Genomic DNA, 22,878 nt, shown 5'->3' with positions numbered 1-22,878 from the left:
ATGCCTTTTTTAGCTGCAACCTAGTCCTAGGAAACTATACACATTCAATCAAACACACACACTCATACACTACAGACAATTTAGTTTATACAATTCACCTATAGCGCATGTGTTTGGACTGTGAGGGAAACCGGAGCACCCGGAGGGGAGAACTTGCAAACTCCACACAAAAATGCCAACTGGCCCAGCTGGGACTCGAACCCGCGACCTTCTTGCTATCAGCCACCGAGCTGCACTAGTTGTCAAAGGTGTAAAAATGTAACATGCGTGTCGGTGCAATAGCCTAGTGGTTAGCGCGCCGACATATGGTGCAACAGCATGTCAGGGCGTCGCGAGTTTGAATCCCGGCTCAAGGACATTTCCCTACCCTACCCCCTCTCTCTCTCCCACTTCGCTTCCTGTGTCAATACTGTCCTATCTAAAAAAAAAGGCCAAAAATAAATCTTAAAAAAAAAAAAAAAATGTAACATGCGTATTCCCTAGCACCGAGTATTACATAATCTGCGACAATTTTCTCTAATCTGAATCTTATGAAACATAAATGCCTAATGGCTACAGCCCTATTGACACCCACTGCAAATCTATTGATGAAATGAACAGTTGGATGTGTCAAAGTTTTTTCAGTTAAACAAAGAGAAAACTGAAGTCATTGCGTTTGGGAACAGAGATGAGGTTCTCAAGGTGAATGCGTACCTTAGCACTAAAGGTCAAACAACAAAAAATAAGGTCAAGAATCTTGGTGTGTCTCTGGAGTCAGATATAAGTTTCAGGAGTCATGTCAAAGCAGTTAGTAAATCAGCATACTGTCATTTCAAAAACATTGCAAGTATTAGATGTTTGTTTTCAGTGAAGACTTAAAGAAACTTGTTCATGCTTTTATCAGCAGTAGTGTGGATTACTGTAACAGCCTCCTCATGTGCCTTCCCAAAAAGACAGTCAGTTGCAGCTCATCCAGAACGCTGCGGCCAGGATTTTGACCAGAACCAGGAAAACAGCACATCACACCTGTCCTCAAGTCTTTACTTTGGCTCCCAGTTACATTCAGAATAGATTTTAAAGTATTATTACTGGTCTATAAATCACGAAATGGCCTAGGACCTCAATACATTACAGACATGCTCACTTAATCCAAACTTAACAGATCACTCAGATCTTTAGGATCACATAAACTCGAAATTCCAAGAGCTCAGTCAAAGCTGCGTGAATCAGCCTTCAGCTACTAACAGCACCCCCTCGCTGTGGGAATCAGCTTCCAGAAATGATCAGATGTGCTCCAACATGAGGTGAAATCAAATCATGACTGAAAACACATCTGTTTAGCTGTGCCTTTACTGAATGAGCTCTGTGCTTCATCCGACAGATCACACTTGTTACCGACTGGGTGGAGTGACAGAGGACAACAGGAGGTAAGATCCAATATGCAGTTTATTCAATGTCAGGCAAGCAGTGGTCATCAGGTGCAAACGGGTATCTATAGACAATCCAGAATCGTAGTCGTTATAAACATGCAAAAGGTCGAGAGGCAGGCGGCTAAACAGGATAACTAGGATACAAGGCTAGAGTCAAAACACAGAGAAACAAGACAGGGAGAAATGCTTTATAAGTCACACTGGGAAGACAAGACTCGGCCAACTGGAAGGGTCAAAGAGTGGCTTATGAATGGAGTGATATCAGTCTGTGAACAAGGTCCAGCTGGTGATTGCAATCAGGATAGATGAATGAGCAGGCGTGCGTGTTAGGGAGCAGTGCATGTATGAAAATGTAGTCCTGGGAAATGCGGAAATGTAGTCATGAGAGTTCGTGTGAGAACCAGCGATCCTCTGGGAAGCGATCGCTGGTTGTGTGACGTAGCCCCTCCTCTAGGAGTGGATTCCAGACACTCCACTACTGTTCAGGCGGGAGGCGGAGCGGAGGCGGAACAGGGGAAGGGATGGAGGGCCAGGACCATGCAGCTGGGGCGTACCTGGGGCGTGGAGCTGCGGAGGGCCTGGAGACTGGAGCTGCGGAAGACCCGGAGAGTGGAGCTGCAGTGGTCCTGGATCGTGTGGCAGCGAAGGACCTGGAGTACTGCGAGGAGCCGGCAGGGTTGGAGGCTTGTAGGGAGCCGACAGGACGAGGAGCCGGGCTGGGATCAGCAAGGCGAGGAGTCTGGATGACGCCAGCTGGGTGAGCTGTCTGGATGGCGCGACAAGGCGAGGATGCGGGCTGGGACCAGCAAGGCGAGGAGCGGCGGCCGTTCGGGAAGCTCAGGCGGCGGTGGCCGTTCGGGAAGCTCAGGCGGCGGCGGCCGTTCGGGAAGCTCAGGCGGCGGCGGCCGTTCGGGAAGCTCAGGCTGCGGTGGCGGCCGTGGCTGAGGCGCTGGCTGCGGCGTCGGCTCTGGCTGAGGCGCTGGCTGCGGCGTCGGCTCTGGCTGAGGCGCTGGCTGCGGCGTCGGCTCTGGCTGAGGCGCTGGCTGCGGCGTCGGCTCTGGCTGAGGCGCTGGCTGCGGCGTCGGCTCTGGCTGAGGCGCTGGCTGCGGCGTCGGCTCTTGCTGAGGCGCTGGCTGCGGCGTCGGCTCTGGCTGAGGCGCTGGCTGCGGCGTCGGCTCTTGCTAAGGCGCTGACTGCGGCGTCGGCTCTGGCTGAGGCGCTGGCTGCAGCGTCGGCTCTGGCTGAGGTGCTGGCTGCGGCGTCGGCTCTTGCCTATAAATAATTAATTTTGTCTGTTAAGCGCAAAGATTTGTTTCAAAACTGTTTCTAAATTCAGTTCTAATTTCCAGCAAACAAATAAGTGAACAATAATAACGAAGTGTGCTCAAAAACCTGAGTTATATCCTAATACACATGCTGTGCCCCATATGGTCTAAAACCTGATAGGTGGGCAAATCTAAGCTTGTTTTTAATAAAAAAAATATAAATATGGATATAATAAATAATTCTGCTAATAATAATAACATTATACAAAAGCAAATTGTTATGAATGAACTGAAAAAGCCTCCCGAGATGACGAAGGCATGAAAGTATGGTTTTTAAATTTATGTAGGCCAAACAATAATGTTTTGTAATATTTTAATCCTTTATATTTATATCTCATATATATCCTTATTATATACTATATATATCCTTAATATTTAAATTCTTTTTCATATGTAAAGATATTTGCATATTGCTCTACATCTTGTGTGTATTAAGCAGCGTGTAAGCGAGCTGCACAACTAACGCGCTCTGCGCTGGACAATAGACCGGCTTTGTTCTGGTCTATTGAAAAATCTTTTATAGTTTCTCAAAATGACAACGCGTCAGCAATGCGCCTCAACACACCTCCTTTTTTTAGACCAGAACGCCTATGGGCACACATATGAGCGCAAATGCATTTGCTATTTAAACAGCGTGCCGCAAAACGTCAAAATGACTCTTGGGCCAAGCTGAAACTAGGAAACAACAATTGCGTTGCGTCTTGCGCCACATTGCGCCGGGTGTATGATAGGGCCCTCACTCTCACTTTACAGATCAGTTGTTCATAGTTTGTTTACCATCTAATAACACCATTGAAACTTTAATAAAATCATTTTTATTTATTTTGTTTTCATGTTTAGCACAAAAAATGCCCAAACCTCATGGGTTTGTATTCTGTTGTAAACTGCTGTTTTGCCATGTGATGGCTCAGTATGTGTGTTTCTACTCAATGTTTAACATTTGATCTGTGAAGTTTCTTTGGTAAAATACAGCACACAGAAAAGCCTATGAGTAAAACAACGTTAAGGTAAAAAATAAATACATACCTCGGTTTAAATTTTTTTTACTCATTTTGTTTTACTTAAAAGCCAAAAAATGTACACTAGTTCCTAGTGTATTGTATAAAAACAAATTAACACTAAAATCTCACAGCTGCTGGTAGCCCATGTACAAACTGGGGAACACATAAAATCCTACACTTTGAAGATAAACATACATGTGATGTTAATAAAGATAAATTGGACATTTCAAATAAACATATTTGTACTTAAGTAAACATAAATAAACCATCTTAATTATCTCGGTGCTGAAAAAATGCGAGACTGTAGTGTGTAACGCGGATCGAGTGCTTTTATAAGATGACAAAAGCCCACATCTCTAGACACCGAAAACGGCTGCAAATCTTTAGCAATGAACACCCCCACTGCCTCTGTTATTTTTATGTGTTTCCCTGAAAACCGAAATTTCCTCACACCGCAGATTTATAAGATGCCAGCGCTTTCTCGTACTGTTGTCTCACTTCACTGGCGCTTTCTTATACTGTGGCCTGTGTGTGTGTGCGCGCGTTCTACAGAGTTTAACTGGTGTTATTAGATGGTAAACAAGCTATGAACAATTGATCTGTAAAGCGATTCATTATATTAGTTAAGTGTTAGTTATTAGCTTAAGTATGTTGTTGAAAGGTTATTCAAAAGTTGCAACTATTCCTCATTTACTAACAGTTAATAAATGAAGAACAGTTGCAACTAGATTAACGTCCCAATAACATATATAAACTATTAACTAATACTTAACAAGTCTTTAGTAGGTATTTTACTAACAGCTTGTTGATGGTCTATTACTATTTTATTAGGTATAGTTATAAATCCTTAAAATACAGTAACAAGTTGTTTAGAACTTGTTAGCTAACAGCTTGTAAGATATATATTGGCTATCTATAAGGCAAAGTTATAAATAATCAACAAACTATAAACTGTTATTTATGAAGTCATTTATAACTCATTACCTAACAGTTTATTAATGGACTAATAACTTGTTAAACTGGATAGTTATTCTAAAGTGTTACCGCTAGAAATTGTATAATTACTGACTGTACAGTCCTTTGAGACAACTAGAACCTGTTTATTAATTTTGTGGCATAAACTATATCTTTCTTCATCTTTTTTTGACGTTCCAGCTCTTGCTTCGACAACTCCTGTCCTGTCACGTCCTTCCAGCCGAGAGAAGAAGAATAAAAGTTGCGTATGAAAGTCATTTTTCGTAACGAGGGTTGTTCATGATGCTACTCGGTCCCGGTTGGCCATAAACTTATGTTGCTCATCTTTTCTACCATTCTGTTTTCGACCTCTTCTCAACCCCCTTTTCAAACTAATTCCTTCCCCTCCCCCTCTCTCTCTTTCTCTTTATTCAAAGCCATTGATCATGCATGCAGAAATTTAGCACGCCCATAGCTCCAGTCAGGAGCGCTGGGGCGCTGTCCTACATACTGCTTCTCCACACACACGCACGCGCACACACACTCATCCTGAGACCACAATCAAATACACGGGCATATACTCTCACACAGGGCAACCGTGCTGACAATCTCTTGGCTAGTGATTGTGTATTATTTGTCAAAAAGTCATGACAGCAAATGTTTATATGCTACTTTAGCTTATTTTAATTAGTTAATCAGGGTTTAACTCTGTTTTCAAGTTATGAAAAGTTTAACTTAATATTTTAGGCTGATTGATGTAAGTTGAGATGAGTAGGAAGATTAATTTGATTCAACTTCCTTTTTTTTTACAATGCAATATTTTACAAATTGCACCTTGCATTTATCTACCAATTTGGCCTGCTCAACTTCTTTTTTTTTTTTTACATTCAATCCAAAAATTATGTTTGCTGTTTGTTCAAACTTATTTAAAATAAGCTGAAACAACACAATCATTGAGTTTTTTTTTTTTTTTTGGTGGGGGGGGGGCAACTTAATAATTTGGTAACACTTTACAATAAGGGTATTTAGTTAATGCATTTACTAACATGAACTAATCATGAACAACACACGTACAGCATTTATTAATCATAATTGAACATTTACTAATGCAATATTAACATCCAAGTCCATGCTTGTTAACATTAGTTAATGCACCGTGAGTTAACAAGAACAAACAATGAACTACTTTATTTACATTAACTAACGTTTAATAACATGAACAAATATTGTAGTAAATGTATTGTTCATTGTTTGTTCATGTTAGTAAATGCATTACTTCACATTAACTAATGAACCTTATTGTAAAGTGTGACCAATTATTTTGTCCTCAGACAGCTTAAATTTGTAATACCTAATCAGTTAACTTATTTCCTTCATGTTGGCCCAACACAAATCGATTGTGTGGATTGCAACTTTTTTTTAAACAGAGTTCTATTTGATTCTGATGCAATTGTCTCCCTGTTTTGTCTATGATCTGCACTCAAAACTTCATATGCAAAAGTTTTATTTTGGTTATTTTAATTCATACTTGTATTGTAACTCATTTGTAGTAGTTTAAGGGGTGTAACTTTTAAAATATGTGCTTATATTGTTTGGTAGCTTGTTTATTTTTGATAGGTTGAAAAAAAGACAAAGTATTCTGTCTCAGTTTTTGAGTTTTGTTTTACATTAGGCAAGGCAAGTTTATTTCTATAGCCCATTTCATACACAATGGTAATTCAAAGTGCTTTACTTAAACAAGAATAAAAGAAACAAGAAAATAAAAATCATTTACAGAAGTAAAAATTATTAAAAGCAGATTAAAATATATTAAAATGGGTTTTAAAGGAATGAAAAAGAAAAGAAAGACATTACAAATATTATATGCATTTTTAAAACAAGATGCTAAAATGACTTCAAAAGTCTTGTTTTTAAGGTAAAAATAAAGTTGATTTATAAAATAATAATGATAATGATAAAATGATAATAATAATAATAATAATAAATAACAGCCATTGGCGTAAAAAAGTAAACTTGTTTTTTATATAATATATAAATAATATATAATATATTATATATATATATATATATATATATATATATATATATATATATATATATATATATATATATATATGAAAAATTTCACACGCGTAGCAGTGCGATATGTTATTTATTATTATTATTATTATTATTATTATTATTATTATTATTATTATTATTATTATTATCATTTTATTATCATTATTATTTTTTAAATATGTTTTATATGTATATATATATATATATATATATATATATATATATATATATATATATATATATATATATATATATATTATAACAAACAACGTAAACTACAAAAACAATAGCCCCTTTCACACATACAGACCTTTCCGAAAAATTGCTGGCAATTTTCCGGAACGGTTGTATGTGTGAACAGGTCCTTTTTGAAAATACCGGTAAATTCGTTCTGGCTATTTTCCGGAAAGAGAAGTTGTAACATTACCGGCAATTTGCCGGAATGCTGCGCTGTGTGAATGCAGAAGGAAGATTCCCGTAATAAGCGCGTGCACGTCTAGAACGTGCTGACGTGAGACGTCTGCTTTAGCCAATCACAACAGTCAGACGCATTCACGTCCGCGCGGTTTGTGAGGATAAAAGCCTTTGAATATTTTTCCAGACACATTTAGCTGCTAGAAGTTAGTCAGATTACGTTTATATGTTCTTCTTAATGCCAACTGTGTATATAATCATCGATGAGATGCTTATGATAAGCCGTTGTTTGTTTACCTTCAAGCGTTGCGTGCGCAAATGAGCGCCTGCACACGCACATATTATGAACATCTCGACATGAGAAAGTGATCCTGCGAAAGTTGTTCACAATATTGATCATCCACAGAGTTTGTAATTTAGTCAAATGTTTACAAATACAAGCGCAGCCGTTTAAAGCTCATTTGTGGTGAATGATGTCAGAATTTACCGGTATTTTGGAATGGATGTGTGAATGCTCTTTTCCGGAAAATTTCCGTAACGTCCTCGCCTGTGTGAACAGCGCTTTTTTCAATATACCGGTAAAGTCTTTCCGGAAATTTTCCAGAAATTTACCGGTATCACTGTGTGAAAGGGGCTAATGACTACTACGACAAGTCTATTTTTACCAAGCTATTGAAGTCAGACTTCTACTTTCAATGATGTTATTGTTAACATCTAATAATTCCCCCAAAGAGAAGTGGGTCTGGTTGATTTGTTTGTTTGTTTATTTTGAGGGTTAAGTAGGAAGGTGGGTGCCATTTTGTTTTGAAATCAGTCTTCTCCTGTTTTTGTTTAGTAAAGGGAGTTAGTTTAAGTAGTTTTGTGTTTCCTTTAGTTCAGATTAGCAAGAGATTATATTAGGAGTTAGTTTGTTTTTGTTTGTTGTTTTGGCCTTGCCCCCTTCTGAGTTAATACCCTGTCTTCATTACATTTTGATATATGTATATAAACTTCTCTTTTTCTTGATTTGATCTTGTGTTTCAGTTTCTAGCCATTCTGTTTGAGGAGATGAGTTCTCTCTCTTACTTTCCAGCTATTGCACATCATCCACCACCAATCATTTATTTTCTGTTGCGGTCACATCCCTAGACCCAAAAAGATCGTAACAGTAGTAGACGTAGTAGTAGTCCTTGTTAGCTATAGTAGCAGCAGTAGTTGCTGTAGTATTAGTAATTTTTGTAGTAGTAGTTGGTGTTGTACTTGTTGTTAATGAACTACTTCACGACATGTGCACTTGACATTGCAGCAAACTGTTTGGAAGCATGAAGTGTCCAAGAAGATGTTCAAAATCTTTATACGCATTGACCCAGAGACTGTTTAGACCAGTCCTGGAGAGCCGGTGTCCTGCAGATTTTAGCTCCAACTTGCCTCAACACACCTGCACAGATGTTTCTAGAAAGCATGAGATTGATTAGCTATCCCAGGTGGGTCTGAATGGGGTTGGAACTAAACTTTGCAGGACACCGGCCCTCCAGGACCGAGTATGGGCACCCGTTGTTTAGATGCATGTCACTGATGAGAAGATGATGGATATTTACTGTATGATGACCGAAATGGCCTTAAACACCCAGCAGGCACAAGACATTAACATGCCGTCAGATTGAAACTGTATCCTAACGTCATGGAGACGCTGCATTCTGTTTAGAAATGACAATCCGGTTTACATCAGAACTCAACGTCAGCTCGATGTCAGTGTTCAACGTCCAACCTAAAACCAACCAAATATCAACGTCTAATGATGTCACAGCTTGATGTTGTGTGGACGTTACCACTATGACATCCATCAGATGTTGAATTTTGGTTGCCATAACTGATGGATAAATGTGAGTATTTGACGTCAATATGATGTTGGTTTAAGATGTTAGCCTACGTTGGATTTTGGTCACTTTCTAACAACCTAAATCAACTAAATATCAACGTCGTTTGATGTCATTATTGGACATTAAAATAATGTTGTCTCTAGACGCTGGCTAGACATTGAATTTTGGTCGCATGACATGACACCCTAAATCTAACCTAATATTAACGTCTTATGACTATAGCCCCTTTCACACATACAGACCTTTCCGGAAAATTGCCGGCAATTTTCCGGAAAGGTTGTATGTGTGAACAGGTCCTTTTTGAAAATACCGGTAAATTCGTTCTGGCTATTTTCCGGAAAGAGAAGTTGTAACATTTCCGGCAATTTGCCGGAATGCTGCGCTGTGTGAATGCAGAAGGAAGATTACCGTAATAAGCGCGTGCACGTCTAGAACGTGCTGACGTGAGACGTCTGCTTTAGCCAATCACAACAGTCAGACGCATTCACGTCCGCGCGGTTTGTGAGGATAAAAGCCTTTGAATATTTTTCCAGACACATTTAGCTGCTAGAAGTTAGTCAGATCACGTTTATATGTTCTTCTTAATGTCAACTGTGTAAATAATCATCGATGAGATGCTTATGATAAGCCGTTGTTTGTTTACCTTCAAGCTTTGCGTGTGCCTGTGAAACAGCCTGTGAGCGCCTGCACACGCACATATTATGAACATCTCGACATGAGAAAGTGATCCTGCGAAAGTTGTTCACAATATTGATCATCCACAGAGTTTGTAATTTAGTCAAATGTTTACAAATACAAGCGCAGCCGTTTAAAGCTCATTTGTGGTGAATGATGTCAGAATTTACCGGTATTTTGGAATGGATGTATGAATGCTCTTTTCCGGAAAATTTCCGTAACGTCCTCGCCTGTGTGAACAGCGCTCTTTTCAATATACCGGTAAAGTCGTTCCGGAAATTTTCCGGATATTTACCGGTAACACTGTGTGAAAGGGGCTATTGTGTGCCTGCTGGGCAATAACTAAATGCACTTCAGAATGCATCAACTTTTAATGGCATAACACTCACTACTCACTACTCATGAGTACTTTTAAAAGGGCTACTTTTTACTCCTACTTTGAGTAATGTTTACAACAGGTACTTTTACTCTACTCACACTACATTTTTAGGCAAGTAATGGTACTTTTACTTGAGTATGCTTTTTCAGTATTCTTTCCACCACTCCATATTATTATTGTTTTCCTTTTTTACTGTAATTATTACTATCATTACATTACTATAATTGTTGTCACTCCTTACCACAGATTGGTTTCTTTCTATCTATGTCTTATTTATATCTACATTATTTGCTTCATTTATTGATATTTGCGACCTATAATCATTTTTTTCTTTGTTCTCTTATGTATGTACTCTGACCAGTCCACCCAGTTACCTTTACATACTCACACATGCATTTTTTTTTGTTTTTATCTTTTCTTTGTTGTTTTGTTTGTATGTGATACCAATTTGTGTACCTCTTGCATGAGATATTTGAAGTCAGAATTATTAGCCCTCCCTGTTTATTTTTTCCCCAATTACTTTTTGACGTAGAGAAGATTTTTTTCAACATAGTTTTAATAACTCATATCTAATAACTGATTTATTTTATCTTCGCCATGATGACAGCACATAATATTAGACTAGATATTTTTCTAGACACTTCTATACAGCTTAAAGCAATGGTAGGGAACCTATGGCTCGCAAGCCACATCTGGCTCTTTGACCAAATATACGTGGCTCTCCAGCTTCAATAATAATTTATAACAGTTTAAATAAATACAAATCTGTTTTCGATTGCACATACATTTATAAATCCCTTTTTAATTGTAAGTTTTAGAGCAAAATGAATAAGAAGTTAACAATAAAAGGACGTTTCAACCAATCCGCGTGTGCAGCACTATGTATAAAGAATTGCGACACCAATAAAAAGCGAACAACTTGCGTGTTTATGGTAATCTTCTCATGCATGTAAATACAAACAACATCCATGAGTGGTGATGGCGAAAAGAAAAGCATTCTATAAATAGTGTTTTTTTTCATTCATAAACTTGCTCTACATGTGATGCTTCATATTTGTTTATTTTTGAGTTGTGCATGGGCATAAAGTTTTTGTTTAAACCTGTATTATTTATAGTAGTAATATATCATCTTGACCATGTCTTCATGCCTCGATGCATTGAGTTGCAGCCATGTGATAGGCTGTTTACAAATTTGTGTTAAGGAGTTGGACAGGTGTACCCTGATAAAGTGGCCGGTGCCACTTTAAAAAAATTCATTTGCTAACAAAATCATAAATGGCTCTTTGCTGACAAAAAAAAAGTTCCTGACCCCTGACTTAAAGAGACATTTAAAGGCTTAACTAGGTTAATTAGGTTAACTAGTCAGGTTAGGGTAATTAGGCAAGTTATTGTTTGTAATGCAGACTATAGGAAAAAATATATAGCTTAAAGTGCACCTATGGTGAAAAATCTACTTTTCAAGCTGTTTGGACAGACATGTATGTAAGTATAGTGTATAGACCCAGTGGCGCAAAAAGGGGGTATGCAGTATATGCGGCGCATAGGGGCGCCACACATGGGGGGGGCGCCATTGTGCCAAAACTATTTTTAAAATTATCCTTATTAAAAGTTTTAAATAATAAAATTAAATAAATATGTTTTGTTAAAAAACATTATTTTGCACTTTATACAAATATAGCATTGTTATTGTTTAATTCAAAATCATTTGACACAATAACATGCAGTCACACAGCCTAAAGTGTTCATGTAGATGTAACTGTTTAGATTTGTTTTTATTTTTATCAAAATAAACTGTCAAATCATACATAATGTCAAAAGTTATAAGGTTAATCTGAAAATTTGTCTTCATTTATTATTAATTAATTAATTTAATTATTAGTTTGCCAAAATAAGAGGGATCACACAAAATTTGAACCCGCATACCCCTCAGTAAATGTGTAGTTGCACCCCTGAATAGACCGTCATATTGGGCTGATATAAACACACAGTCTTTTTTTTCAATTTAACAACATTGAAACGGTGGACCAATTGGAGCAGTTTTTAGAGCGACCGCAACTTGATGTAGGAGTGCGGTCCCCCCGCCCACCAATATTGATTGACAGGATCGTCACCTTATCCTTAGTTTGTTGTTTCCGGTCTGCCTTTTTCAGCGTGTGAGTCAAAGCGATGTCACTAAAGGAACACCCCTGCTCTATTTTTAGATGTAAGGCTCATTGGGCTCAACAACACATTCACCGCAGTATCGCTCCAATCGGAATTATTGTTTGTATCTTTTGGTAGGTTTGCAAACATGTGTACTTTTCATTGCATCTACCTTAAACTTAACCCGGTCGCATCACAGAAGCTCCCTGTGATCTTAACTAGGTGCAGCTGGAAAAGTGCAAGCACGTTGCCTTATGTGCGCATCTCTCCATTGGAATAATAATAATAATAATAATTCGTTACATTTATATAGCGCTTTTCTGGGCACTCAAAGCGCTTTACACAATGGGGGGGATCTCCTCATCCACCACCAGTGTGCAGCATCCACCTGGATGACGCGACGGCAGCCATTTTGCGCCAGACCGCACACCACACACCAGCTGATTGGTGGAGAGGAGACAGAGTGATGATATGCCAATCATGATATGGGGAGGGTTAGAAGGCCATGATGGACAGAGGCCAGTGGGCAGATTTGGCCAGGATGCCGGGGCTAAACCCCTACTCTTTTTCGAAGGACATCCTGGGATTTTTAACGACCACAGAGAGTCAGGACCTCGGTTTAACGTCTCATCCAAAGGACTCTGAGCAGTATAGAGTCCCCGTCACTATACTGGGGCATTAGGACCCACACAGACCGCAGGTTGGGCGCCCCCTGCTGGCCTCACTAACACCACTTCCGGCAGCAACCTAGCTTTCCCATGTGGTCTCCCATCTGGTACTGACCGGGCGCAGCCCTGCTTAGCTTCAGTGGGCAACCATGTGAGAGTTGCAGAGAGCTAGCTGCCGGCTAGTAGTAAAATAACGAACTTGCCTGCAGGTCGCATACCAGAAGCGCCTCTTTGTGTGGCGCGGCACTGTTCATTTCGGAGTTCTGGGCGTTGGTTTCTGTCGGGGTGCATGCAGCGGCACTTCGGGCCGGTGGCTGGGCGCCGCGGGCGGCCACTGACATGGAGCGCTGTTGTGTTTGACCTGGTGGAAGCCTGTGTTTGGAGTTCTGGAATGCATGGCGCTGCGTGGCGCAACGATTCAGTACACTTTATGTTTCTGCTGCGCCACTGAGAGTGTCTGGTGTGCAGTGTTGCGGCTTCGAGTGGCGCATCCGGTGCCTCAGTCAAAATTAATTCAGTGTGCATGGTTATAAGTCACGGTGTATAAGCTCGGCACTTGAAACTAGCACACAGTTGGCTGTAAAACTATAAAAAGACACAAATAATTTTGCACTCTCTGCTTGGTCTCCAAGTCGTACATGTACAGCTGAATGCTGATCCTCTCATGTAGCTTTAGCTTCTCTCTGTGTGCCTGTCTGTTGCAAACACAGGGACAATTCGAGAGCTTGGGGGCTCTTGGCTCCGCCCCCATGTTACGTTGGGCTGGAAGCCGAAACTAATTTATTTATATGAAGCAATACACCCCTAAAAGAGCGAGCCGTGTACACAGCCCCAACATGACACTTTTTAACACATTATAATAAAAACATCTGAATTGTGTGTTGAACTGAACCTTAACTGGCACACTGAACCATAATAATAATATTAAATCATAAAAAAGGGGTAAACTATGTACCCTTTAAAGGGGCTAATAATATTGACCTTAAAATAGTTTTTAAAAATTAATCAACAGACACACTGTGAAAATTATCTTGCTCTGTTAAACATCATTTGGGAAATATTTAAAAAAGAAGAAAAAATGTAAAGGGGGGCTAATAGTTCTGACTTCAACTGTATATATATATATATATATATATATATATATATATATATATATATATACATGTGTATATATATATATATATATATATATATATATATATATATATATATATATATATATATATATATATATATACTACATACACAAAATGCTTGAACGAAGATTCAAATGGCATAAAAAAGATGTTGTTTATTCTTAATGTGTAGACTTGCTCCAGAAGAAAAAATATTATCAGACACACTGTTAAAATTTTCTTGCTCTGTTAAACATCATTTGGGAAATATTTAAAAAAGAAAAAAAAAATGTAAAGGGGGGCTAATAGTTCTGACTTCAACTGTATATATATATATATATATATATATATATACTACATACACAAAATGCTTGAACAAAGATTCAAATGGCGTAAGAAAGATGTTGTTTATTCTTAATGTGTATAATACATATTCATTTATTGAAAAATGTGTATATTATTTTTTAAGCGTAAACGTAACATATTTCTTATGCCATTTAAATCTTCAAATCGTTCAAGCATTTTGCATCTTCAATTATTTATTTTTTTATATTTATCGAAAGAAAAAATTACTTTAAAAGAAGACAAACAGACCATGTGGTTTGTTTGTTTGTTTGTTTGTTTAGAAATTCACGTCACTGCAGAGCTCTCTATACCATAAGATAAATAAAATAAGGTACATACATAAAAAGGCAACGATATTAATAAAATTAAGGTGTGCAGTATGAATGTAGTTTCAAACAACAAGTAGACACGAGTCCGTATCTACAATATTAATGCTATTACAATTCAGCATAATTCATCTAGCATGCGTTTGGTTATACTTTCTGGTCACTGTTGGTAAAAATGACTTTCTGTATTGTTCCCGGTAACACCAAGGCTGAATTAATCTTGAGCTTTGCTTGGTTGCCTTTAATCTTTATGTAAAACTTTATGTGAAGCATGTATGATTGTATTTGCTTGTGGTATGCTTTAAATAATCAATTATATATCAATTGTGTTTGTTTTACATTCAAGTTCAGATCAACAAGCATGTAGACCCAGTAAACAGACAGCTTTTTGTTTTGAAACAGGCTGCAATATTCTAAATTATAGGATTATAATCCTCTGAATGCCATTATTGACTCATTTAAATGTCATTTCGATAAATCAGTCAATAACAAAACATACTAATGACAACAATATCACGTGAGACTCTGTTGTTTACCAGGAACAATGCACACCTCCCTGAGAATGGCTAATGGCTGTGGTCAGTCTGTTGCTTCTGCCCACAAATACAAACAGCCAATCACCTGCTGCTGACTTCATGCCAGTTCAGGCTGACTGCAATCCAGACTGCCAATCACTGACTTACCCTGATGCTGTATGACATCAGCTGCTGTTCTCTTATAGACATCACTGTAGTGTAGTGATGATATTTCTGTCTTGTCATTCTGTTAATCTGTCTGTCTGATTTTACCTTTATGTCTCTTTCAGTGTGTGTGTGTGTGTGTGTGTGTATATATATATATCTGTCTTTCCATCTATCCATCCATCCATCCATCCATCCCATCTATGTGTATGTCTGTCTGAGTCAGTATCTATCTATCTATCTATCTATCTATCTATCTATCTATCTATCTATCTATCTATCTATCTATCTATCTATCTATCTATCTATCTATCTATCTATCTATCTATCTATCTATCTATCTATCTATCTATCTGTCTGTCTGTCTGTCTGTCTGTCTGTCTGTCTGTCTGTCTGTCTGTCTGTCTGTCTGTCTGTCTGTCTGTCTGTCTGTCTGTCTGTCTGTCTGTCTGTCTGTCTGTCTGTCTGTCTGTCTATCCATTTGTCTGTCTGTCTGTCTGTCTGTCTATCCATTTGTCTCTATCTATCTATCTATCTATCTATCTATCTATCTATCTATCTATCTATCTATCTATCTATCTATCTATCTATCTATCTATCTATCTATCTATCTGTCTATCTGTCTGTCTGTCTGTCTGTCTGTCTGTCTATCCATTTGTCTGTCTGTCTATCTATCTATCTATCTATCTATCTATCTATCTATCTATCTATCTATCTATCTATCTATCTATCTATCTATCTATCTATCTATCTATCTATCTATCTATCTATCTGTCTGTCTGTCTGTCTGTCTGTCTGTCTGTCTGTCTGTCTGTCTGTCTGTCTGTCTATCCATTTATCTATCTATCTATCTATCTATCTATCTATCTATCTATCTATCTATCTATCTATCTATCTATCTATCTATCTATCTATCTATCTATCTATCTATCTGTCTATCTGTCTGTCTGTCTGTCTGTCTATCCATTTGTCTGTCTGTCTATCTATCTATCTATCTATCTATCTATCTATCTATCTATCTATCTATCTATCTATCTATCTATCTATCTATCTATCTATCTATCTATCTATCTATCTATCTATCTATCTATCTATCTATCTATCTATATATCTATCTATCTATCTATCTATCTGTCTGTCTGTCTGTCTGTCTGTCTGTCTGTCTGTCTGTGTCTGTCTGTCTGTCTGTCTATCCATTTATCTATCTATCTATCTATCTATCTATCTATCTATCTATCTATCTATCTATCTATCTATCTATCTATCTATCTATCTATCTATCTATCTATCTATCTATCTATCTATCTATATGTCTGTCTGTCTGTCTGTCTGTCTGTCTGTCTGTCTGTCTATTTGTTTGTCATCATCTGTTAATCTCTACTTCTGTTTGTTTGTCTGAAAGTCTTTCAATCTGTCTGTGTGCGTCTTTTTGTCCGTCTAATTATTTTTTTCAATCAATCTATAATTCTATCTGTCTGTCTTTTTATCTAGAGTATCATCAACATCATTAGCTGCTTTTCATTGTATATTGTTGTGCCTATATCGTTCTGTCTTTCTGTCTGTCCAACTGTTTGTTTCTCAATCTGTCTGTCTTTCCCTTTCTTCCGACTGACCACGTTTCGACTCAGCTACTGTACAGCAGCAGCAGGAGCAGATGAAAGCGGGCGGGGGCGGGGCCACAGAGAAAGAGGGACGGAGCAGACAACGAGAGTCCGGGAAAAGTCAAACGGGAGGCGGTTCCTCCGTGTGTGCGCAAACCACGCTTGGCCCGTCCTCCTCCAGACGGGCCCTCCCTCCCCCACCCCCTCGGGCCACCCGCTCTTGAGTTGGAGACTCCTGGCTCCCGTTCGCCTCACAGTCCGGGCAACAGAGTGACACGGGAATGGACACAGAAGGGAGTCAGAGCAGCCCGTCGTCCTCCACGCAGGACTCCCCGCACGACCCCTGGTAAAAGCCTCCTTTCCGCGCGCTCCACTTGACTTTTCCCTCGCGAGAGGAAGATCTATTAATAGATTTACAAACCTGAGAGTTCTTGGGACCTGGAGGGAAAGAGACCACCGCAGACAAAAGACACAAGCGCGGGGTCCCTTTACGAAAGAGCCAAAATGGAAACAATGTAACGGCCAGGAGCCTCACTGTTACATTGTTTCCATGTTCCCTCGTTCCAGGACGCGCGCTGTTACATTGTATCCATCTGCTAGGTTTGGAATTGTTACATTGTTTCCGCCGTGTTCTATTAGAACGTTCTAAATCGCGCGTTCGAAAATAGAACGAGCGAAACTTCTGACTTTAATCGGAGACGGGAATTCATTTGGAAATAACGGCGTCCATCCATCCATCATGGCCGAAAATGCACTTTCCACTTGATTTGTTGTGATTCATTGCTGTATTTACATATGCATCAGTAATCAGATGTCTGACCCGACTCTCTTTTTCACCTTTCAGCAAAATGTTCATCGGCGGGTTGAGCTGGCAGACGACACAAGGTGAGACACGCGTGATTCTTCCGTCCTGCGTGCTACTTCCACAAAAAAAGTCTCGCGCATGGGTTGCTAGGAGCCTACAGGATCAGTTTGTACTTTCAAAACGTTAGACCTACGATCTTTTGCGTAGAAACCTAAAGAAAACACCTATTCCAGGGTGAAGTCTCACGTATATAAAAGCGTTTCATTCATATATGTCAATACTTGTTTGTTATAGGTGAACTTCTCTTCCTAGAAAGCTTTATATTTAGCGAGCTCGTAGTGATTTGTGGTGAAGCACTGATGTGGTTGAATAAATGCCGTGTGGAAAATCTCTGCGAGTGCATGCATGCGTTGTTATTCAAATACTCAGCTTAACTTAGAACATTATAATAAGAATGCTCACCAGCGCTTTATAATGAGCACTATTGTTGAGATGCAAAGTGGTCACAGATGGGCAGTCAGCGCTGAGCTGTAGTAGCAGCAAGCTTTTGTTTAAGGTACAACAATTTGTGTCACTAAGCTGGGGTTATGAATTAAATTGAACATACGTGTGTGTGTTTTTCTTGTTACAGAGGGATTGAAGGAATACTTTTGTAAATTCGGCGAGGTGAAGGAGTGTATGGTGATGCGGGATCCGGTTACGAAGCGGTCGAGGTGAGGGGGAGGCGCGCGCACATCCACTGCTGACTTGTTTGTTTGTGTGTTTGTGTTTGTAACTTAATTCTTCTCATGCGTAATATCGCGCAGGGGGTTTGGATTTGTCACCTATGTTGACCAGACTGGTGTGGATAAAGTTTTGGCCCAAAACAGACACGAGCTGGATTCGAAAACTGTGAGTACTTGATCATTTTCTTCGACTATGCTGATGATTAGCGTAAACACAGTCCGTTTACAGTGCGTACGTTGGTTTCAGGTCATTCAGAAAAAAATGCAGTGCTATGGCTTCGTTCCTCCTGCATCTTGTCTTGATGTTCGCTTCATATTCAGCAGCTTATCTTTTTTTCCTTAGTGGGATAAATGCTTTGCAGAGGTTTCCGTTTCCTACGGTCATTTGAACGCGCATGCACGAGGCGCGCGGTTCCAGCAGGTCTGTCTGGCGCACTGCGCGCCGCATGAAAGCGTTCTTTCTCGCTTTTCATCGCTATGGCAACCTGGGGAGCGAAACAGGGCAGGATCAAACTTTTTAGGACTCGAACAACATTCAGCAAAAGTGTTTGTAGATGCGTGTATGAACTACAAAGAAGACAGGAAAGTGGGGCCTAATGTTATTACAGAAAGTAGCATGGTTATTAAAATCATATACAGTGACACTAATATTACAAGCACTTTCATATAACTTTTCTACCAAAACATGAAGCTGGCACAAAATCACAACCAGTATTTGTCTTTTTACTAGGCACGAGCTGGTCTCCTGACATTTTATCCATCAGATTATGCTACCAACACTGTATTTCTATGGTTCTGAGGTTGGGGTAAGGGCATAGAATTGGCATAGATGGAGGGCACGTGTCCCCACCAATATCTAACAATTACTAATATGTCCCTACCAATACTTTAATCGACTTCAAAATAAAATAATACTCCATCAACCCTAAGTAGCCTATGAGTGTACACAGCAGGGCCGGACTGGGACTCCTTTTCAGCCCTGGAGTTTCAAGCCTTAGATCGGCCTACCTCAGTTCATCGTCAGTTATTAAAATAAGGTCATTTCCAATTCAGTTTCTAATGACATTATCACGTCTTTTTCAAGGAAACAGCTGCTTTAGAACTTCAAATGTTTTTCATAAATATAAGAAGATTAAAGGGTAGCTAAATCTCCAACACTATTCTTTAAAACATCCCAATGTCCTTTCCTGCAATATCTGAATATATATTCTGTGCAAAATTCTTTATAGATATCCAGTCCTTTGTAACGGTGGTCACACAAAGAATAAAAATAAAATATGTACACCTATATAATTAACCCAAACAGTATTATACACCTTAAAACTAAAAATGAAAAAAAAAATACTCAGGTGAGGTTCTAACTCGTCGGCGTAACGCAACGTGCTGACCACTGGACCACAATAGCGCTGTTATGCTGGTGCGTTTGGAATAAAAAAAAATAAGTATTGCACTGTAACCTGCAAGACTCTTTTCACCACAGTATTGCTTTCTATTGATGGCTTTTTCTTCCCTTTTTCGATTTCTGATCAAGTTATGTCAGATTTATTAATGTAGTGAATCATCTGATTGTCATTGAGCAGGTGTAATAGTCACTAATATTAATTATTCAAATTCTTATATTCACTAAGAAGCCGCTGTTTGGGGTCAAACAATAATTACACCGCAGGGTTTAAGGCTAAGGATTTTTTCTATTGGCCTCTGACCAGTGGTTCAGATTTTTACTTGCCCTGTAAATGTTTTCACTGTCCCTACCAAAAAAAAAAAATGTTAATAGCTATTTCTTAGCCACAAATTAAAAAACAGAAAAATGTGTCAATGTTTGTAAATCTAGAATTTAAATATTTAAAAAATGTTAATAATTGTACAATGAGCTAAATTCAAAGTGTTTTGCAAACAAAAGCAGCAAAATGTGCAGGCATTTTATTGCAAAACAAAAGATGGCTTGCCTGCCAAACTGACGTCAAACTGTACAAAACATCACTGTACAGAACATGGACAAGTAGTCACAGGCAAATTAAACTTTAGTGACAGGGCATCAGTGGCCCAATCGGGCCAGTAACAATCCTGTCTACTGTCCCGAGTATCTCACACGGTGGCCCCGGGCCATTGGGCAGTCCTTATTGTTGAGCCCTGCACCGTAAAAATTGTATCATCATTTAGTCCTGACAACATGTGTTTTTAGGTCATTGTAACTTATTAAACTAAGTTAATCATGTTCTAACTTAATTTTATAAGTTATGCAAGCTATTTTTAGTCAGTTTAACATAATATAAGTTCAATGGACTCATAAGGGTAATTTAATTCAGCTTAAAAATTTAAGGCAGCCAGGATTTTTTACAGTGTACGTCATCATTAACCGGCAGGCTGCATTTTGCTCAAGGGGCTGCAAGAAAATAAATAAAATAAGAGCGGAGCTGCAGCAAAATAATGAATGAAAAGAGTGAGGCTATGGTCAAATAAATAAATCAATGAAAAAAGTGTGACTGCTGAGAGTGCAAGCAGCTCGGGACACCGGCCCTCGAGGCCAAAAAATGGACCAATCTCTGATTCCTGCATTTACAGTTGAAGCCAGAATTATTAGCCCACATAAATTATTAGACCGCTTTTTTATTTTTTCCCCAATTTCTGTTTAACGTAGAGAATATTTTTTTTCAACACATTTCTAAACATAATAGTTTTGATTAACTCATTTCTAATAACTGATTTATTTTATCTTTGCCATGATGACAGTAAATAATATTTTACTAGATATTTTTCAAGACACTTCTATACAGCTTAAAGTGACATTTAAAGGCTTAATTAGGTTAACTAGGCTGGTTTGGGTAATTAGGCAAGTTATTGTATAGCGATGGTTTGTTCAGTACACTATCGAACTGCTTTTATTCTTGCCGAAATTAAACAAATAAGATTTTCTCCTGAAGGAAAAAAAATAATATCAGACACACTGTGAAAATTGCCTTGCTCTGTTAAACATCTTTTGGAAAATCATTTAAAAAGAAGAAAAAAATTCAAAGGGGGCTAATAATTCTGACTTCAACTGTACTCTGATTAACCTAGTGTGTGGATTTGTAGTATGGTAAGGTTTGACGGGACGCACAGACGTCATCAACAAAATATGCCTTTTTTACTTCGTTTTAACAGTTTAAAAGCTTGTGAATGTTGCTGTTATGACATGGTCATATGCATGTATTTAAGACCTTTAGTATTGCTGATCCTCGCGAGCCTATTAGAACAGATCAGTACCTACACTTTGGGATGCTACAGGTCACAGATGTTATCTGCATAGAATTATAAAGCTATGATAACGTTGGTATTTACTTTAGCAATGTTTATTTAGTAATAATTAGTAATGTAATAATAATAGGTAATGTACAACTAATGAAATTTTCATTATTTTATAGAGGTCATGTACATTTTATCTAAAATATTGTAATTTATTGCCTTTAATTTGTCATAAAATGACCATCATTAGGAATAACAAGTGTTTTAATTCAGGTATTCAACCAAAAAAAAAAATATTGCTTTTATAACTTTGAAGCTGTTCTTGTTTAAAAGTCATAATAAACTTCACGAGTTCGCACTCACAGATGTTTGACTGAATAGAATATGCTTATTTGCCCTGCTGTCCGGGCAGAGGAAAGACACCCAAACCCTTGTTATTCCCCTTATCAGGATAGAGAGCGAGATAGGTGTCAAAGCACAGTGTCTAGCTTGGCTCCAGAACGCTTTCCACTCAGATTTAAGTAGGAATCGGAATTAATAGTGTGAAGTTGGTGTGGTGGAGGAATGCTGAGGTTGAGAGAAAATCGAGGTATGAAGTGTTTGACTATTTATAGGGGTTTGGACTTAAACTGATTGAATAATACAATGATTGTCAATAATGAATTAGCCTCGTCAAAAACTGTTTGTGCTTCTCCTGATATTTGTTTATAAAATATCACATATTAACATATCTTTTTTTGTTGTTTTTATGCCAAAAAATGCTCTAAATGGCAACATTTTTATTTGAAATGTGGAATAAATATCATTTTTATTTGATTATGTAAACTACATTTGAAATACACCACAGTGTTTAAGTGGCAGTATTACAAAACCATGATGTTTTTTAAAGGGATAGTTCACCCAAAAATAAATCGTCACTCGTCTTCCCTTTGTTTCAAGCCTGTTTGAGTTTCTTCCGTTGAACACAAAGGAAGACATCCTGAAGAATATTAGGGGGAAATTGACTTCAATAGTCATTTTTTGGTTCCTACAATGAACCTAAATGGCTGCTTTTCCCCCAACATTTATCAGAATATCATATTTAATGTTTAACAGCAGAAAAACAAATCTTGTACGTTTACAACCACTGAAGGTGTGTATAGTAAATGGTGAGGAGACTTTAAGTTTTCAAG

General features: G+C 38.3%; 1 protein-coding gene across 11 annotated transcripts in view; it reads left to right on the top strand.

Annotated features, from left to right (window-relative positions):
- The window catches only part of msi1a (musashi RNA binding protein 1a), a 143,354-nt gene that overhangs the window by 37,769 nt on the left and 82,707 nt on the right, over window positions 1–22,878 (top strand). For 3 of the 11 annotated variants that reach the window (XM_087251846.1, XM_087251844.1, XM_087251845.1), the window contains 4 exons: window positions 1,361–1,406; window positions 17,799–17,839; window positions 18,391–18,472; window positions 18,566–18,650. In XM_087251846.1, the coding sequence (XP_087107972.1) occupies window positions 17,803–17,839; window positions 18,391–18,472; window positions 18,566–18,650 (204 nt within the window). In that variant the 5' untranslated portion in view covers window positions 1,361–1,406; window positions 17,799–17,802. 11 annotated transcript variants of the gene reach the window in all.

This window comes from Danio rerio, chromosome 5, assembly GCF_052040795.2.
Source record: "Danio rerio strain M-AB ecotype USA chromosome 5, GRCz13ab, whole genome shotgun sequence".
Taxonomy (NCBI): Eukaryota; Metazoa; Chordata; class Actinopteri; order Cypriniformes; family Danionidae; genus Danio; species Danio rerio.
This window is presented reverse-complemented; position numbering and strand designations above follow the sequence as displayed.